The sequence below is a fragment of the Thamnophis sirtalis genome, unplaced genomic scaffold (assembly GCF_051295495.1).
Source record: "Thamnophis sirtalis isolate CommonGarterSnake01/CBP01778 unplaced genomic scaffold, rThaSir2_p1.2 scaffold_3, whole genome shotgun sequence".
Classification (NCBI taxonomy): Eukaryota; Metazoa; Chordata; class Lepidosauria; order Squamata; family Natricidae; genus Thamnophis; species Thamnophis sirtalis.
Genome location: NW_028261383.1, coordinates 38,662,555 through 38,679,212, shown reverse-complemented (window position 1 = coordinate 38,679,212; position 16,658 = coordinate 38,662,555). Strand labels below are relative to the sequence as shown.

General features: G+C 41.7%; 2 protein-coding genes across 2 annotated transcripts; both read left to right on the top strand.

The window, feature by feature from the left end:
• Positions 1 to 820: 820 nt before the first annotated feature.
• LOC148047954 (uncharacterized) lies at positions 821 to 16,488 on the top strand. The gene is made up of 6 exons (XM_087708751.1): positions 821 to 1,724; positions 1,993 to 2,107; positions 2,228 to 2,295; positions 3,225 to 3,354; positions 3,891 to 5,357; positions 14,411 to 16,488. The coding sequence occupies exons 1-6, from the start codon at positions 1,308 to 1,310 to the stop codon at positions 16,240 to 16,242; spliced, it is 4,029 nt and encodes a 1,342-aa protein (XP_087564877.1). The 5' UTR covers positions 821 to 1,307; the 3' UTR covers positions 16,243 to 16,488.
• On the top strand, positions 9,303 to 12,876 carry LOC148047955 (zinc finger protein 197-like). Its single transcript, XM_087708745.1, has 4 exons — positions 9,303 to 10,080; positions 11,210 to 11,324; positions 11,451 to 11,518; positions 12,577 to 12,876. Exons 1-4 carry the CDS (start codon positions 9,589 to 9,591, stop codon positions 12,766 to 12,768), a joined length of 867 nt encoding a protein of 288 aa, XP_087564871.1. The 5' UTR covers positions 9,303 to 9,588; the 3' UTR covers positions 12,769 to 12,876.
• Positions 16,489 to 16,658: the final 170 nt, after the last annotated feature.

The window sequence follows — 16,658 nt, the reverse complement described above, 5'->3', positions numbered from 1 at the left end:
GACGCCGTGCGATTCCCCATTCGGCCACTGGAGGGCGGACGCCCGAGGTGATTTACCATTGGAGAATTGGAGGGAAGTGACGTCACTGGATCTGACGTCTCTATTTAACCCTTTGGGCTTCGCAGGAGGTTTGAATGGGTGCCGGAAAGTCTTAAAGGGGGGAGAATTACAGGTGGGCAGAGTAAGTGGCTGTGTGTGAGTGTGTCTCCACGTGCAAAAGGGGAGGGGAGAACAGGGGTTCCTGGTGCTAGAGAAGGAAGGGAGAGAAGCCAAGTCCCCATGCAGGTTCCATTTTCTGAGTCCTGGGGGTGGGAGAGCCCGGGATCCCATGTTCCCCTGCCGCCCCTTTCCACGCAGTTGCCAGGCAGAGGGAAGCGGTGCTGAGGGCGAGCCGCGTTGCCCCAGGAACAAATCCCCAGAGAGGAGGGAGGGTCTCGGGGGAATCCTCCGCCCCTCCATAGCCTGGAGGAAGCTCTGAGGTCGGAGATGGGGAGAACCTGGAGGGCAAATCTGGAGCAGAGAATAAGAAGATGGTTGCAAGGGAGGAACTGCAGGAGATTGTGCCCGCCTTCTCCTTAAGTGCTGCAGGAGACTAAAATAGGGTTGGATCCCCGGGAGTTCAATTTCTCTTGGAAGGGTGAGTGAACCAGCACATCAATAACCCCGGTGTCTCATGTGAACTCAGCCTAAGTAACAGGTTGCTTAGCCAGTTTGTGTTTAGGGTATGTATGTTTTGGGAACCTGGCTGTGTGTAATTGTGTGATTTGGCTCTTAAAAAGGAAAACCTGAAGAAAGGGAACATCTAAAGCAGTTTTTTTTCCTTAAGTGAACTTTCCTGTTTTGTTCACCTGTTAGAGTTTGTCTAAACCCCCTTGCAGGTAAATGTACATTTAGGCTTTTATAAAGCAAGCACTCCTTTCTGAGAAAAAAGCAACTGAAAATGATGCAAAATGCATTTTATTCATTGTTCTAGGTCCATGATGGATGCAAGTCCCAAAGTTTGTATCAAACACAGATTCATGTACTTGGATTAAGTGCTCAATGCCACTGTAATCCTGTATTGGCTCAGAAAAATACTTCTTTCCTTTGGAATGTGTGTTCTTCACAGTTAAATCCACCACTTTCTAATTAATCTCAGATATACCATAGAAATTGGATACCATTTGTAACACTCTCTGCTGGAGGCAAAAAATCGGACAGAGATGGCTGAAAGTCTTGCCTGACCTTTAGCTATGAATGGTGCTATGAATAGAAAGGTGTTTGGAGATCCATAAGATTCCCTGGACCCATCACAGGACAGAGGAGGAATGAAAAGCCAATCTTTAGTGAGAGAGGAAATTGGAAAAAGCCCTTCTTGTGTTCAGCCTGGGAGCTGTGGGAAGATCTGGGCGAGAACTGGGCAGAAGATCCTGGAGGAGACAACCACCCTTTCAGAAGTTCAGCCCTGGAACTTTAGGAGCTTCCAATACAAAGAGAATGAGGGTCCCCGAGGACTTTGCAGTCAACTCCATTTCTTTGGTAGTCGATGGTTGAGACCAGAAAAGCACACAAAAGCACAGATGCTGGACCTGGTGGTTCTGGAGCAGTTCCTGGCCCTTCTGCCCCTGCAGATGGAGAGCTGGGTGCGGGAGTGTGGAGCAGAGACCAGCTCCCAGGCGGTGGCCCTGGTGGAAGGCTTCCTCCTGAGCCAGGCGGAAGAGAAGAAGGAGAGGACTGAGTGGCAGGTGAGAGACCTTTATTTGGGATCTCAGAAATTGTTAAATCTAATGTGTTTGTTTTTAACACTTCCCTACCAGAGTTCTTTAGCATTCATTATATGTGGAGATATTCTGAAAATTCCTGCAGGACATTGTTTTGTTATTTGTGATAGTCGTTCCTTTCCTTCTTTCCAATTCTCACTGATGGATTGTGGAGCTTCAAAATTGTATTCACAGAAAAAGAATCTTAATGTGTATTGTCCATTCATTCTTGTTTTCTGCATACTTTTTCAAGTCCTTCATGGTAGAGATCAGAGATCCTGAGCAAAGGAGGCATCCATCATGCTCATCTACAGAAATGTTTTTCAGGAGGATATCTCAGGAGGATCCATACATGGACATGACCAGAGGTAATACAAGGCTCTCCCATTTCCCAGAGAGATCTCAGCTGTTTCATCTTCTCTATGCCTTCTCTTCTATAGAATTCATGTGTTATGAATTATGCAGTGCAAATTCTGTCTCCCTCATAGGGAAGAATAGAAGGAAGTTGACCCTTCCAGATGATGGAACTGAAAGAATGGTTGAAACTCCAGTTCAAGTAAGAGGAAATTAATTGATTCGATTTGTATGCTCCCTTCTTTCAGAAAGACAAGCTGATGTACATAAACTGTCTCCTTCCATTAAACTTTTTAAAGACCAGTACTTTTTTTAAAAAGTGCTACTTGTTGCCAGTTATTATTACAATAATTGTAATTATGTAATTACTCTAATCCCTTTTCAAATGATCCTTCATGATACACCATTCTTTTTGTAATTCTTTGATTTGGATATGTAAAAAGATGATGAAAAATAGTTGAATATTTACACTGGTCATGTACCATTTTTTTTTTAAAAAAAGCTTTGTTTATATTCAGTGATAAAACTAAGTGGTGCAGATTAAAAGGTAACACTATTAAAACCCAATGTGAGTTAGTAGACATTCTCAAAGTAGAAATTGTTCTTAAAGAGCACTTAATCAAGGAATTTTGGCTTGCAAAGTAAATTCTAATGTCCTGATTTGTACCTGAATTTGGAAGCCAAACAATCCAGCCTTGCAAAAGCTAAACATGTCCTTCTTGGGAATTTTTTTCTGCTTTTTTATCTTCCATTCAGTCAATGTCTCAGACTAGAAGCAAGGATTGGAGTCATTGATATGTGGGGTTTCCAAGGCCCATCTGCTAGTTGATTCTCTCCAGAAGTCTTCCAATGGTGAATAGATGAATGCCAGATCAATCAATCAAAAGGAAATTGGGGTTATTTTCACTGAAAACCTCTGAATGTCCCGGAGAATCAAATTGATTAAGCCTATCAAAAACATTCCTTCAATTCAAACCTTTTCTCTGTCAATTTTCTTACATAAACTCTGGAATGCTACCTAGGAGAACCATTTACCTTAGTGCATAGCTTTGCTTTGGGAATTTATAAATCATAGAACCTTTTTTTAAACAATTCCTCCTGGGCCTTCTGTGTACTCTCTTTCCCCATCAGGAGGGCCTTGTCTCCTTCGAGGAGGTGGCTGTGTATTTCTCCGAAGAGGAATGGTCTCAGCTGGATCCTGACCAAAAAGCTCTGCATTGGGAAGTCATGATGGAAAATTACAGGAATGTGGCCTCTCTTGGTAAGGCTGTTTCCTACTCTGTAGTCAGAGAGTTCAGGAAGACGTTTCGTAATTATAGGCTGTTTCTGATTATTATTATTATTATTTATTATTATTATAACCAAAAATGTTTTGCTGTTTTCAGAATTATGATTCATGCATATAGAAATAATTATTTTTGCCATGCCATTGTAAGTATGCAAATGAGTGATGCAGTGGCCAAGAGGTGGAGCTCTTGCCTCACAGTCAGAAGGTTGTGACTTTTATCCTAGGTAGAGGCAGATATTTCTTTGTCTGGGCACAATGAAAATATATCATCTGCTAACTCCGCCTTGGAGACAGGAAGGGCATTCGGCCAGTAAAGCCTCAGCTCCGTTCAGTTGCTCCGACCACCCCAATGCAAGGGATTATGGGGTCATTAAAGGGGGGAAATTATAAATATGCAAGCATGCAATATGTTGGAATCTGGCAAATATCAGAAGGCAATTATTATAAATTCTGACAGTGAACCTTTACCCTAACCTTGCTATCATTTTTATTGTTGTTCCCTTTTGAAGGGGATATTGGACAGGACTATAAAGAGTCTAGGGAAGCCTTCCAAGTGGTCAGACATGGAGATGTAATGGAGAAGCCTGAAATTCAAATGCAATTCCAGCGGCAGGAGAGAAATAAGTCAAATAATTGGAATAAGGAAAGCTCATCTTCCATTGATGCTCACATGCAGTTTCTTGAGCAACCAAGAAAAATAAAGAAAAAATATATTGGGAAAGGTATAAGACTATCCAAACAAACATTAGATGTAAATGGACATTATCTGACCCAAGCCAAAGGACAAGATTGTATATACAAAGACAGTGGAAAACAATACAATTGGACTTTCACACTTTCTCAAGAAAATGTGTCTCTTATATCACATAAAAGCATTCACATGGGAGAGAAGCTGAATAAATCCCTTGAGCATGAGAAAAGCTTAGGTGAAAACAAGACTCTTGCGATTCATAAAAGGATCCACACAGAGGAAAAATCATTCAAATGCATGGAGTGTGGAAAGGGATTCAGCAAACCCAGTAGCCTTACTTCCCACAAAAGGATCCACACAGGGGAGAAGCCATATAAATGCATGGAGTGTGGAAAAGGGTTTAGTTGCAACAGTAATCTTACTTCCCACAAAAGGATCCACACAGGGGAGAAGCCATATAAATGCATGGAGTGTGGAAAGAGCTTCAGAGTACATAGTGATCTTACTTCCCACAAAAGGATCCACACAGGGGAGAAGCCATATAAATGCATGGAGTGTGGAAAGAGCTTCAGAATACATAGTGATCTTACAACCCACAAAAGGATCCACACAGGCGAGAGACCTTATAAATGCATGGAATGTGGAAAGACTTTTACTCATAACAGTCAACTTGCTTCCCATAAAGCGATCCACACAGGAGAGCGGCCCTACAATTGCATGGAATGTGGAAAGACTTTTACTCATAGCAGTCAACTTGCTTCTCATACATGGATCCATAGAGGGGAGAAGCCATATAAGTGCATGGAGTGTGGAAAGGGCTTCCATGTGAATTCATCCCTTATGAGACATAAGAGAATTCACACCGGGGATAAACCATATAAATGTATGGAGTGTGGAAAAGGCTTCAGTGAACTCGGTAATCTTACTTCCCATAAAAGGATCCACACTGGAGAGAGGCCATATAAATGCTTGGAGTGTGGAAAGGACTTCAGTGAACACAGTAATCTTATTTCCCATAAAAGGATCCACACAGGAGAGAAGCCATTTAAATGCACGGATTGTGGAAGGGTTTTCAGTCAGCGTAGTAGCCTTACTTCCCATAAAAGGATCCATACAGGGGAGAAACCATATAAATGTATGGAATGTGAAAGGTGCTTTAGTGAATACAGTAATCTTATTTCCCATAAAAGGACACACACAGGGGAGAAGCCCTTTAAATGCACGGATTGTGGACAGTGCTTCAGCCGACCCAGTATGCTTACTTCCCATAAAAGGATCCATAAAGATATGGAGCCAATTTCTGAACCAGAGAGAGATTTGGGTGAGAATGTATGCTAATTTAGTGGATTAAATCTATGGATTTTCCTATTTAACCCACTGGACTCAGAAAGGAATGGTTTTTTGAGTTTGGCAACTGGCAGCCCCAGAGAGAGAAAGGAATATATTAATTAAAATGAAAACAATGTGCATGTTTTCATTGTAATCATGAATGAATGAATGATCTATGTACCTATTTAACTTTTTTTAGAAATACATTTCTGCTCCCCGTGAGTGACATCTGTCTGCATTTTTAGAGGTGCTGCTTTTGCTATTAAATTTTAACTTTCATGTGAAACTTGGTTTTTTCTTTCTATTTTGCCTTTTACTTTGGATGAGTAGATTACATGTTAATTGCCAGGTTGAATGCTGTCAAGTCCAATGCACTCCCTTGATGAACAACAATTAAAGACTTTTATTGCTTTCAGGATGAAACTTCATCTGAGTTATCACTTTCATCTGATTTATGGCGTGGAAGGGCAATGGCAGAGTTCAGTCTTTTATCTTGAAATGAAGTGATTTTAGCCATTTTTGACTTTTTCATTAGATATTGAAAAGGCTACATTATTTATTATAATTGCTTTATAGTACTTCATTCCATTTTCCCTATACATACTGTTCCTTAATTCAAGAAGAGGAAAATTTCCTCTCTTTTTTTCCTTTCCTCCTCCTTTCATTATGGGAATAGCAATTTTGATCTTAGAAACTGTTGTTTGGGAACACTTTAAATTCTTTTGATATTCTTTTTGAGTATAAATATAAATATAAAATATAATGAATATAATAACAGTTATTTGGGGGGAAAGCTAAAACGCATAGTGAGCTGAATCAGTTTAGGCTAGAGTGAAGAATTTCTTGAGTGTTGGTATTAAGCGCTGATCTGAAGTCCACCAAAAGCACCTTTTTGGTCCCTGGGGATTCAAGATTTTGCAGGATGTAATGGAATGATACATTAACAGCATCATCTGCCAATCTATTTGCTCAGTAGACAAACTGCAAGGGGTCTAACAGTGGATCCGTGAAGACTTTCAGGTAACCTCTCAAAAGTCTTCATGACTACAGGTGTCAGAGCAACTGACCTGTAGTCATTCAACACCCTGATGGAGAATTTCTTAGGAACAGGATGTTGGTAGAGTGTTTAAAGCAAGAAAGAAGATAATGCGTCTCCTGTGATTTATTAAAAACCTGTGTGAAGATGGCGGACACTTGTTTGGCCCAAGCTTTCAAGCAAGAGGGAGTCACTTTGTCCATACTTTTTCAATCTTTTGTCTATGAAATACACCTGGCACATTTTTTTCTGAGATCACCAGAGGTTGGAGGGAGGGCGGGCTCAGGGATGCAGATAGATGTACGTAAATTAGCTACTGTTGGTGTATTTGGGTTGGAGTAGGTAACAGTAGAAAACAGTGATCTCTAAAAACCTACAGTAGAACACATTCAGGTCATCTGCCAGTTGGTGATTCTCTTCAGTAAGGCAGGGATGTCTGTTCTTCAGGCTTTTCCATACAGTGCAGGTTCATTAGCTGAGAATTTATTTTTCAGCTTTTCAGAGTAGCTTCTCTTTTCTACCTTGTCAATAGTTCCTGGCCTGATTAATCCCATTTTAATGTGGAATAGCAGTGATCCAATATGCTGTTGCCTTTAATGAGACAACTAATGTGCTGTATATATATGTGGACAACTCATGAGGTGGCTCTGTTAAAATCGGCTAAGACAATTATGGTAAGTAGGGAGTCTGGATATTTCCGTTCTCTACAAAGTACTGTATCTGGTCAGTTAAGAGTCTACATGCGCTGCTTGTGCAAACCTGCAGTGGTATATAGGCCCCAACCAAGATAAATGAGGAAAACTCTTGCAGAGCATAAAAAGGTTTACAGCTGATGAATATTGTTAATAGAGGGATAGCATCAAGATCACATAAAGTGTTAGTTCCAATTTGTACTGCACTGCTAAGACTACATTTGGAACACAGCACATACTTTTGGTCACCATGATACAACAAAGATGTTGAGACTCTAAAAAGACTGCAGAGAAGAACAGCAAAGATGATAGAGACTAAAACATATGAAGAACGGTTGCAGGAACTGGGTATGTCTAGTTTAAAGAAAGAAGGACTTGGGGAGACATGATAGCAGTGTTCCCATATCTCAGGGGTTGCCACAAAGAAGAGGGAGTCAAACTATTCTCCAAGGCACCAGAGGGTAGATGGGTGGAAACTAATCAATGGGTGGAAACTAATCAAAGAGAGAAGCAACTTAGAACTGAGGAGGAATTTCCTGACAGTTAGAACAATTAATCAGTGGAACAGCTTGACTCCAGAAGTTGTGAATGCCCCAACACTGGAAGTCTTTAAGAAGATGTTGGATAGCCATTTGTCTGAAATGGTATAGGGTTTCCTGCCTAGGCAGCGGGTTGGACTAGAAGACCTCCATGGTCCCTCCCAACTCTGCTATTGTATTGTATTGTATTGTGTTGTCTGGCAGAATAAGAAGAAATGGATGAAAATCTAGTCTAGAATGAAGGAGAAATTTCCTGACAGAACAATTAACTAGTGGAACAATTGGCCACCAGAAGTTTTAAGTGCTCCACCCCTGCAGGTTTTTAAGAAGAGTTTTGAGAGGCATTTGTCTACGGTGGCATAAGACCTCCGAGGTCCCTTCCAAGTATGTTACTCTGAATTCTGTATTTTGAATCTCTTGAGTAAGAATAATTGTACTTGTCTGCTCTTTTGCCCCCTCTATGAAGGGATGAAGCTTTTTATAGGACTGTCCTTGAAAGTGAAAGAGTGCTCATGTGTGTGACACTGTCTGAAACAATTGGATGAAGGAGGGTTAACAAACCTCCTCCTTACTCCGCCCTGATGGAAAATGCACCGTTTCCACCCTTTGCATAAGCACCTTCCATGCACACAAGAACATGCGAGTTGTGTCCCTCAGAAACGAGAGCCGGGCGCCCTGCGATTCCCCATTCGGCCACTGGAGGGCGGACGCCGGAGGGGATTTACCATAAGAGAATTGGAGGGAAGTGACGTCACTGGATCTGACGTCTCTATTTAACCCTTTGAGCTTCGCAGGAGGTTTGAATGAGTGCCGGAAAGTCTTGAAGGGAGGAGAGCTACAGGTGGGCAGAGTAAGTGGCTGTGTGTGAGTGTGTCTCCACGTGCAAAAGGGGAGGGGGGAACAGGGGTTCCTGGTGCTAGAGAAGGAAGGGAGGGAAGCCAAGTCCCCATGCAGGTTCCGTCTTCTGAGTCCTGGGGGTGGGAGAGCCCTGGATCCCATGTTCCCCTGCCGCCCCTTTCCACGCAGGTGGCAGGCAGAGGGAATCGGTGCTCAGGACGAGCCGCGTCGCCCCAGGAACAAATCCCCAGAGAGGAGGGAGGGTACCGGGGGAATTTTCCGCCCCTCCCCTCCATAGCCTGGAGGAAGCTCCGAGGTAGGAAAAGGGGAGAGCTTGGAGGGCAAATCTGGAGCAGAGAACAAGAAGATGGTTGCAAGGGAGGAACTGCAAGAAATTGTGCCCGCCTTCTGCTTACATGCTGCAGGAGACTAGAATAGTGTTGGATCCCCGGGAGTTCAATTTCTCTTGGGAGGGTGAGGGAACCAGCACATCACTAACTCCGGTGTCTCATGTGAACTCAGCCTAAGTAACAGGTTGCTTAGCAGTTTGTGTTTAGGGTATGTATGTTTTGGGAACCTGCCTGTGTGTAATTGTGTGATTTGGCTCTTAAAAAGGAAAACCTGAAGAAAGGGAACATCCAAAGCAGGTTTTTTTTTCTTAAGTGAACTTTCCTGTTTTGTTCATCTGTTAGAGTTTGTCTAAACCCCCTTGCAGGTAAATGTACATTTAGGCTTTTATAAAGCAAGCAGTCCTTTCTGAGAAAAAAGCAACTGAAAATGATGCAAAATGCATTTTATTCATTGTTCTAGGTCCATGATGGACGCAAGTCCCAAAGTTTATATCAAACACAGATTCATGTACAGGGATTAAGTGCTCAATGCCACTGTAATCCTGTATTGGCTCAGAAAAATACTTCTTTCCTTTGGAATGTGTGTTCTTCACAGTTGAATCCACCACTTTCTAATTGATCTCAGATGTACCCTAGAAATTGGATACCATTTGTAATACTCTGTGCTGCAGCCAGAAAATTGGACAGAGGTGGCTGAAAGACTTGCCTGACCCATAACTACAGGAATGGTACTATGAATAGAAAGGTGTTTGGAGATCCACAAGATTCCCTGGACCCATTTGGAGTTGCACCACAGGACAGAGAAGGAATGAAAAACCAATCTTTAGCAAGTGAGGGAACTGGAAAAGGCCCTTCCGATTCTCAGCCTGGAAGCCATGGAGAGATCTGGGCAAGAATTGGGCAGAAGATCCTGGAGAAGACAACCAGCCTTTCAGATGTTGAACCCTGGAACTTCAGGAGCTTCCAATACAAAGAGAATGAGGGTCCCCGAAGACTTTGCAGCAGACTTCATTCCTTTTGTAGTCGATGGTTGAGACCAGAAAAGCACACAAAAGCGCAGATGCTGGATCTGGTTGTTTTGGAGTGGTTCCTTGCACTTCTGCCCCTGCAGATGGAGAGCTGGGTGCAGGAGTGTGGAGCAGAGACCAGCTCCCAGGCGGTGGCCCTGGCGGAAGGCTTCCTCCTGAGCCAGGCGGAGGAGAAGAAGGAGAGGACTGAGTGGCAGGTGAGAGACCTTTATTTGGGACCTCAGAAATTGTTAAATCTAATATTCCATCGCTCAGGCTGGGGGGTCAAATTTTACACCCCTCAGAGAGGGTTCGCAACTTGGGAGTCCTCCTGGATCCGCAGCTGTCATTTGACCACCACCTAACGGCTGTGACCAGGGGGGCATTCGCCCAGGTTCGCCTGGTGCGCCAGTTGCGACCCTACCTGAATCGGGAGGCTCTCACAACAGTCACTCGGGCCCTTGTGATCTCCAGGCTGGAATACTGCAATGTGCTCTACATGGGGCTGCCCTTGAAGAGCATCCGGCGACTTCAGCTAGTGCAGAACGCAGCCGCACGAGTGATCGCGGGTGCACCTCGATTCACCCGCATAACACCTATCCTCCGCGAGCTGCGCTGGCTACCTGTCGATCTCCGGATGCGCTTCAAGGTGCTATTAATCACCCATAAAGCCCTACATGGCAGTGGATCTGGATATTTGAGAGACCGCCTTCTGCCAATTACATCCCTGCGACCAATAAGATCCCATAGACTAGGCCTCCTCCGTATTCCATCGGCCAGCCAGTGTCGGCTGGCAACCACAAGGAGGAGGGCCTTCTCAGCAGTAGCCCCGGCCCTTTGGAACGAGCTCCCTGTGGAGATTCGTACCCTCTCCACCGTCCAAGCCTTCCGCATAGCCTTGAAGAACTGGCTCGCCCGTCAGGCCTGGGGATAAGGATAGTTACCCCTCCCGAATGATGAATGTATGTTGCCTACCATTTTATTATATGTCTCTATCTTGATGTTTGTATTCCCCCCCTTCCCAGTTTTATGTGAGCCGCCCTGAGTCCCCTCAGGGAAAAGGGCGGCCTACAAATTCTAATAAAACTACTCAAAAAAAAAAAAAAAATCTAATAAAGTGTGTTTGAATTATTATCCATTGCCTACCTGAGTTCTTTGGCATTCATCATATGTGGAGATACTCTGAAAATTCCTGCAGGACATTGTTTTGTTATTTGTGATAGTCGTTCCTTTCCTTCTTCCCAATCTCACTGATGGATTCTGGAGCTTCAAAATGGTGTTCACAGAAAAAGAATCTTGATGTTTATTGTCCATTCATTCTTTTTGTTTCCTGGCTACTTTTTCAAGTCCTTCATGGTGGAGATCAGAGATCCTGAGGGAATGAGGCATCCATCCAATTCATCTCTTGAAATGTTTTGCAGGAGGATCTCTCAGGATATTTCAAATCAAGACACAACCAGAGGTAATACAAGGCTCCCTCATTCCCCAGAGAGATTTCAGCTGTTTTATCTTCTGTATGTCTTGCCTTTTTTAGAATATCACCACCTATTTTATGAATTATGTAGTTTAAAATTCTGTCTCCTCACAGGGAAGAATAGTAGAAAATTGGCAATTTCCAAATGTGGAGCTGAAACAGTGGTTGAAACTCCAATTCAGGTAAGAAGAGGAAATTTATTTATTAGAATTGTATTTTCCTTTTCCTTCACAAAATCAGAGGTGGTGTACATAATACTGTCTCCTTCCATTAATGTTTTTGAAGACCAGTACTTTTAAAAAGTGCTTGCGCGTATCGCCCCTGGCTTCCTTTTTGCTGTCAGAGGCCTTCAGGAAAGCCCCCTGCAGCCGAGAAACGAGATCCAGATTGATGGGCACCTTTCTGAAGGCCTATGACAGCAAAACGGAGGTTGGGGGCAATATGCACAATTGTTGGCAAGTGGCCACAGAAGAAGTGAGCCAGCAGTGGCCACATGAGCTGCTGTTGGTGCCGCCACCGCGAAGTGAGACTGGGAAAAACATTCCACAAATATAAGACCTAATGCCTCTTTTGGAGAAAAAAAATTAAACCTGGTCTTATTTTTGGGGATTACCAAAATAAATGCTTAAAAATAACTTAACTTATTTACACTGGCAAATTACCATTTTTTTTTTAAAAAAAAAGCTTTGTTTACAAAGTGATAAAACTAAGTGGAGCAGATTAAAAGATAACACTGTTAAAATCCAATGTGCCTTAATAGAAATTCTCAAAGTAGAAATTGTTCTTAAAAGAGCACATAATCAAGGAATTTTGGTTTGCAAAGTAAACTCTAATGTCTTCATTTGTGCCTGAATTTGGAGGCTAAACAACCTAGCTTTGCAAAAGGTAAAAATGTCCTTCTTGGGAAACTTCTCCCACTTTGTTATCTTCCATTCAGTCGATGTCTCAGACTAGAAGAAACTTCCTTAAATCCGAGAAGAAGCAGAAGCCAAATGCCTATCTGAGTTCTCCCAGCACTTTCATGAAGGGGTTGAGGATAGATAGGAGTGCAGCTTCTTGGTATACTATGAGCCATTTATTAAATGCCACAAAAATGCCCCCCACACAGAGATTCTCACATTTCCTTACTTAGCAGAGCCATTTATCTTAGTTTATAGCTTTGCTTTGGAAATTTATAAGCAATAGGACCTTTTTTAAACAATTCCTCCTGGGCCTTCTGTGTACTCTCTTTCCTCATCAGGAGGGCCTTGTCTCCTTCAAGGAGGTGGCTGTGTATTTCTTGGAGGAGGAGTGGTCTCAGCTGGATCCTGACCAAAAAGCTCTGCATTGGGAAGTCATGACGGAAAATTACAGGAACGTGGCCTCTCTTGGTAAGAGTGTTCCCTACTCCGCAGTCAGAGGAAGATGTTTTGTAATTATAGGCTGTTTCTGATTATTATTTATTATTATAACCAAAAATGTTCACTATATTTCCATTTCCCAGTTCTATTCCTTCTGTTTTTTCCATTTTTTTCTTGCCGCATGGATAATATAGCACCTTTTTCAAGTCCAAAGTTCATTTTCATGTCATTGCCGAACAGTTGAACTGTGTTGAATATTGATTTAAGTTCAGTGAGGCTTTACATATATATATTTTTAAATCATTCATGTAAAGTAGATGGTTTATCTTGCTATGTTGGCTTGAGATTTGGTATCCCAGTTTTGTGTTTTGTAGGATTATTGTCAGTGGAATTATTGCAGTGGAATGTTGAACAGTAGAGGTGAAAGTGAATCCCCCTGGAAGATTCCTCATCTGAAACTGATTTCACCAATGTTGATTCCCAAGTTTTCCAGACAGGTCTTAATCCAACTGTGGGGTAATGAGTCAAATGCCTTCTTGTAATCAATCCACGCCATATTTAAATTTGTTTTTCTTCATTTTGCATTTTTAGTACCATTTTGTCAATGAGCAGCTGATCTTTTGTTCCTCTTGATTTTTTATAATTTCCTTTTTGTTCTACTGGATACAAACTGTTTTCCATCAGATGATTGAATACTGAATTTACCAGTATGCTTGTAAAAAGTTTGAACGTTGTTGGCAGACAAGTAATTTGGTGATAGTTGCTTGGTTCTGTGTCTTTTTCTGGATCTTTCATTATCAAGTGTGTTCGACCAGCTGTTAACCATTTTTCACTTGTTACATTTTGAAGCATTTGATCAAATTGGTGTTTTAGCCAGTATCCATGCAGTTCATCCAGACCAGGTGCACTCCAGTTCTTAATCTTCTTTGCTTGTTTTGCCACCATGTCAGTTTTTATTACAATATTTTTCCATTTTGTTTTGTGTTGTTTGTTGTTGAATATCTTTGATCCAAGAGGCAGTTTTGTTGTGTTCCACTGGGTTATTTAATCATAAAACATGAAATTCAGTCAACTGATCATTCAAAAATGCATCACAAATACCACTGACTGGTGCTAATGGTTGATACGGTTTGCTGCCAGCTTCTAGGTATCAACCAAGTACATTCTTAAAATATACAATTATTGTTGTTATTATTTTGCTATTCTCAGACTTATAATTTATGCATAATAGCAATAATTATTTTTGTCATGCTATTATAAGCATGGACATGAGGAGTGCAGTGGCTGAGAGGTGGAGCTCTCACCTCACAATCAGAAGGCTGTGACTTTTATCCTAGGTAGTGGCAGATATTTCTTGGTCTGGGCACAATGAAAATATATCTGAAGGCAATTATTATAAATTCTGATAGATTGATCTTTTTTCCTAACCTTGCTATCATTTTTATTGCTGTTCCCAAGGTAATAACAGGCAGGACCATAAAGAGTCTAAGGATTCCTTCCAAGTGGTCAGACATGGAGATGTAATGGAGAAGCCTGAAATTCAAATGAAATTCCAGAGGCAGGAGAGAAATCAGTCAAATAATTGGAATAAGGAAAGCTCATCTTCCATTGATGCTCATATACAGTTTCTTGAGCAATCAAGAAAAGTAAAGAAAAAAGGTATTGGGAAAGGTATAAGAAAATCCAAACAAACATTAGATGTAAATGGAGAATATCTGACCCAAGCCAAAGGACAAGATTGTATATACAAAGACAATGGAAAACAATACAATTGGACTTTCACACTTTCTCAAGAAAATGTGTCTCTTAGATCACATAAAAGTATCCACATGGCAGAGAAGCCGAATAAATCCCTAGAGCATGGAAAAAGCTTCAGTGAAAACAAGACTCTTACGATTCATAAAAGGATCCACACAGAGGAAAAACCATTTAAATGCATGGAGTGTGGAAAGGGATTCAGCAAGCCCAGTGAGCTTAGTTCCCACAAAAGGATCCACACAGGGGAGAAACCATTTAAATGCATGGAGTGTGGAAAGGGATTCAACAAGCCCAGTGAGCTTAGTTCCCACAAAAGGATCCACACAGGAGAGAAGCCATATAAATGCATGGAGTGTGGAAAGAACTTTAGTTCCAACAGTAGTCTTTCTTCCCACAAAAGGATCCACACAGGGGAGAAGCCATATAAATGCATGGAGTGTGGAAAGAGCTTCAGAACAAACAGTGATCTTACATCCCATAAAAGGATCCACACAGGCGAGAAACCATTTAAATGCATGGAGTGTGGAAAGGGATTCAACAAGCCCAGTGAGCTTAGTTCCCACAAAAGGATCCACACAGGAGAGAAGCCATATAAATGCATGGAGTGTGGAAAGAACTTTAGTTCCAACAGTAGTCTTTCTTCCCACAAAAGGATCCACACAGGGGAGAAGCCATATAAATGCATGGAGTGTGGAAAGAGCTTCAGAACAAACAGTGGTCTTACATCCCATAAAAGGATCCACACAGGCGAGAAACCATATAAATGCATGGAGTGTGGAAAGGACTTCAGAATGCATAAGACTTTCACAATCCATATAAGGATCCACTCAGGAGAGAGGCCATATGAATGCTTGGAGTGTGGAAAGGGCTTCTGTGAAAACAGTAGTCTTAACTACCATAAAATGATCCACACAGGGGAGAAGCCACATAAATGCATGGAGTGTGGAAAGGGCTTCAGCAAACCCAGTAGCCTTATTTCCCATAAAAGAATCCATACAGGGGAAAAACCATATAAATGTATGGAATGTGGAAGGTGCTTTTGTGAATACAGCAATCTTATTTCCCATAAAAGGATCCACACAGGAGAGAAGCCATTTAAATGCACAGATTGTGGAAGGGTTTTCAGACAGAGTAGTAGCCTTACTTCCCATAAAAGGATCCATACAGGGGAGAAACCATATAAATGTATGGAATGTGAAAGGTGCTTTAGTGAATATAGTCATCTTATTTCCCATAAAATGACACACACAGGGGAGAAGCCATATAAATGCATGGAGTGTGGAAAGAGCTTCAGAACAAACAGTGATCTTACATCCCATAAAAGGATCCACACAGGCGAGAAACCATATAAATGCATGGAGTGTGGAAAGGACTTCAGAATACATAGGACTTTCACAATCCATAAAAGGATCCACTCAGGAGAGAAGCCATATGAATGCTTGGAGTGTGGAAAGAGCTTCCGTGAAAACAGTACTCTTAACTACCATAAAATGATCCACACAGGGGAGAAGCCCCATAAATGCATGGAGTGTGGAAAGGGCTTCAGCAAACCCAGTAGCCTTATTTCCCATAATAGAATCCATAGAGGGGAGAAACCATATAAATGTATGGAATGTGGAAGTTGCTTTAGTAAATACAGTCATCTTATTTCCCATAAAAGGACACACACAGGAGAGAAGCCATTTAAATGCACAGATTGTGGACAGTGCTTCAGCCGACCCAATATGCTTACTTCCCATAAAAGGATCCATAGAGATGTGGAGCCAATTTTTGAAACCGAGAGAGATTTGGGTGAGAATGTATGCTAATTTAGTGGATTAAATCTATGGATTTTCCTATTTAACCCACTGGACTCAGAAAGGAATGGTTTGTTTTTTTTATTTTGGCAACTGGTAGCCCCAGAGAGAGAGAGGAATATATTAATTAAAATGAAAACTATGTGCATGTTTTCATTGTAATCATGAATGAATGAATGATCTATGTACCTATTTAACTTTTTTTAGAAATACATTTCTGCTCCCTGTGAGTGATATCTGTCTGCATTTTTAGAGGTGCTGCTTTTGCTATTAAATTTTAACTTTCATGTGCAACTTGGGTTTTTCTTTCTATTTTGCCTTTTACTTTGGATGAGTACATTACATGTTAATTGCCAGGTTGAATGCTGTCAAGTCCAATGCACTCCCTTGATGAACAACAATTAAAGACTTTTATTGCTTTCAGGATG